This window comes from Cariama cristata, unplaced genomic scaffold (genome assembly GCF_000690535.1).
Source record: "Cariama cristata isolate BGI_N322 unplaced genomic scaffold, ASM69053v1 scaffold33861, whole genome shotgun sequence".
Classification (NCBI taxonomy): domain Eukaryota; kingdom Metazoa; phylum Chordata; class Aves; order Cariamiformes; family Cariamidae; genus Cariama; species Cariama cristata.
Window position 1 is genome coordinate 1 of NW_009598085.1, and position 3,499 is coordinate 3,499.

At 37.2% G+C, this 3,499-nt stretch overlaps 1 protein-coding gene across 1 annotated transcript in view; it reads right to left on the bottom strand.

The window, feature by feature from the left end:
• Window positions 1-1,633: 1,633 nt before the first annotated feature.
• Window positions 1,634-3,499, bottom strand: part of LOC104168543 (dnaJ homolog subfamily C member 21-like) — a gene marked incomplete at both ends in the record, with an annotated part of 2,115 nt that continues 249 nt past the window's right edge. The window contains 2 exons of the mRNA XM_009709160.1: window positions 1,634-1,756; window positions 2,657-2,780. Coding sequence (XP_009707462.1) covers window positions 1,634-1,756; window positions 2,657-2,780 — 247 coding nt within the window. The remainder of the gene's footprint in view (window positions 1,757-2,656; window positions 2,781-3,499) is intronic.

A 3,499-nucleotide genomic window follows, 5' to 3' on the forward strand; every position in this document is an offset into this window, starting at 1 on the left:
CAGAAAGGGTCGTTAGGCATTGGGATGGGAGGCCCAAAGAGATGGAGTCATCATCCCTGGAGGTGCTTAAGAAAAGACAGGACATGGCACTTAAGACCATGGCACTAGTTGACACGGCAAAGGCATGTCATGTTAGGGCAAAGGTTGGACTCCATGATCCCAGAGGTCTGTTCTGACCTCATCTATTCTGTGATTCTGTAGAGTTTTTGGAGCTCCCTTCTAAAACTCTTTTCCCATGATACTCCCACTGAGTAGAGAAGTGGGCGCTGCAATGCTGGAATCCTCTGACAGTGTAATCTCTTCGTCCGAATATAAGATAACAGGGATAATGACTTTCCCATTTAACTGAGGCTATTTCCCACAAAATACCCCTATGAATCCCTTTTTTTTAAAAAAAAAAAAAGCTGAACAAGGCAGATATCAAAGCACATTAGTGCTAGAACTCCAGTCATTTTTGCAGTTACTAGTGGACAGCATAAAAGCTATTTTGGGTCTATAATCATACCTATCCCCATGGCCTCAAAACAAGCAGTTTCCAAAATATGTTTCAAGGTAACTCCATTAAAAGATGGATGTTAGCAGTTTCAGAGACACCAGATATGCTCTCCCTGGGAAAGATTTCTATTTGTTAACCCATCCTGTAATTTTACCTGACATTCAAACACTCAGTCGGACAGTTCTTACTTTGATTTGTAACTTTGTTTCCAACTCTAGCCAAGTTTTGTACCTTTGAAGTTATTATTTTTTAACATATGTTTCAATTTAAATTTCACAAATAATTAGTCATACAGTACAATTATACTAGAAGTGACACTGAGAAGTAGCAGACTGGGAGTAACATTTCAGTACACTCATACTGTGCAGTTATTCACTGGGGAAAGTAGTATTACTTTGCCATTTAATTTCAACACCAGAATACTGGTAACCTTAAAAAAATTTTAAGTCTGACAGAATACAACAAATAGTTGGGAAAACAGATGACAAGAATTCAAAGTGTCCCACACACATTTTCTTTTCTTGCTTCCCAAACGAAAGCAAGCCATATTTTGGAAATTAAATCTTACTACAGAATAATTGTAGATGACAACAGTATCATACTGGGAGCTCATATCGCAGGTCAACCACCACATCTACCATTTTCTAAAGGCTGTGTTACGCAGTAAGTGCTATGCAGTTTTCCTAAATAAGGCAAGACATTACATGTTATTTAAAAAAAAAAATTATGTCAATATCCCTTTCTGTAATCTAAGTTGCATTAGAACACTAGTAAGCTATTCTCATCAGGAAGCAAAGAAAACATCTACTCTTTCGTTTTATAGGCCTTGCACTACACTTAAATTTCATTGGCATAATTGATCGTTAGCCCTGTAAAGTGTTTGTCTGGCAACTTACCCTAAAAGCCTGGCTAATAACACAGTCCAACAGGAAATACCAATTTTAATTCACCTGAATATTATGAATCAGAACACAAGCACTTACTTTATAGTAATAGTCTACAGTAGTAGGTAAAACAGCAGATATATGGTTTTGTATTCACCTGTGAGATCAGCAGGAGCCTTTGCTTTCATTTCAGTGTGGGACAAAGTTTGACTTAACTGTGTTACTTTCAGTTCAGATTTACACCTGCTCTTACCATATCATAGTCACTTTGGGAATATCCAAACATAGGGAATTGTTCAGTATCTTCCTGGGTCATATATTCCATCTCTTCTTTTGCAATCTTTTCAAAAACTTGTCGATAGACTGTAAAGAATCCCTGAAATAATTAAAAAAAAAAATCTGACTCATTTTGCAAGGCTCAATAATAGATGCAAAAATGCTCAGCTACAATAGTGTATTTTGGAGAAATATTACAATTCTGCAATAGCAACTCAAAATCAGGGTAAAGGCCTTGTAAGCAGTTGCTCTAGATAGCAAAACCCTTCTATTTAACAAAGTTCCCATTCTCTTGCATTCCTTTTATTTCCATCTCCTTCATGTAGTCTGTCTCTCACACATCGAGCACCTGTATTTAAATCTAAATAGACAAAAAAGTTTCAGCATGCTGGAGGTATTGGTAAGTTTCTGGTTACACAGGATCAAGTTTTGAGGAAGTTCCAAATATAAAATTCACTATTAAGTATCCTATCTCTTTTTAAATTAAGATGTTACTAACTCACTCCTAATATAGCAACACAAAGACAGATAAGGATTTTCTCCAGCAGAGGTTTTTCTAATCACCTGGAGCTTTTTACATTATGATGAGTATCGTAAAAATCCAACAGGGAATTCAGTTACAGGAAGCACACTTTCCCCAAGGACTGTTGTTATATCACTTTTTTCTTAATTTGAAGCATTCTAGATTGTTAAAAATATTTCTGAATAAACGCATGGTATTGCAAAGCATTGGAATGCTTCACTATATAATCTAAATAAATAACATATACACACTTTGTAGTTGTATGGTATAGTTGGAAATCATAACTAAGTAATTGTTGAACAATAAGCAGGAATTAAAGCTTCCCTAAGCATCCAGCATAAGTTTTGTCTAAGATTTGTGTAAGTATTATTACTACTTGTGCTCAACAATGCCACACGTATCTTTTCAATATGAAGCAAATGCCAACACTTCTCATGAAATTTAAATTGATTTATTAAAGGTAAATGAATTCATTACCTTTTCATCATCTCCATATCCAGAGTAACAGCTAACAGTGAAGTAGCGCAGCAGATCTAAACTATCATCTTGATAGTCGCCATCAACCCCTCCTTTCAGCAGAGCCTCCCTGTGATTATCATACCTAGCAAAAATTCATAGTATCAAGGATGTAAAGACACAGAACATCCCCCAGTGCTGGTAAGCTAACACAGTACACATATCACCTCAACGTATAGTTTAGCCCTGTGTCTGGAATTTCTGTCTCGCATCCAAAGTCTTCAGAGAGACGAAAAGACAGGCTCAGTAAATATTCTCTCTTGACCTTTACTTTACTATTACTTTATCTGCAATACCTATAACAGCAATTTCTTAATGGGCAGCTAGCAAACACATTTGAGCAAGATGCTTCAATTAGCTTTTAGAAATGGGCAGGACATTATTTAAATCATCCAATGCCCAAATCATACATTAGCATATAAAAACTGAAAAACAGTACTTTCTTTTCGAGGACAAAGCTAGTACAGGTATTTTTGGTTGCATAATCTGGTAGATGCTTCAGCCCATTTGAAAAACAAGCTACAAAGAACATTTAAAGTAGCAATCTCTTAAAAAGAGGTATGAGTATTTCAATATGTGTGTCATTAAGTCTTACCATTTGCGGCAAGCAATAGCATACTAAACACCTGCATGCACTCAGCGTGGTGCTGGCTCTTCCCCTCGCTAAGGCAGCGAGGACCGTGACCAGAAGGATACCCATGCCACTGTACAAGCTGCCTCCTGCTCTGAGAGGAAGAAACAGGGGCCGACGCTGGAGAATCCGAGAACACCCTCAGCGCCCAGCCCAACACGACCTCCCAAATC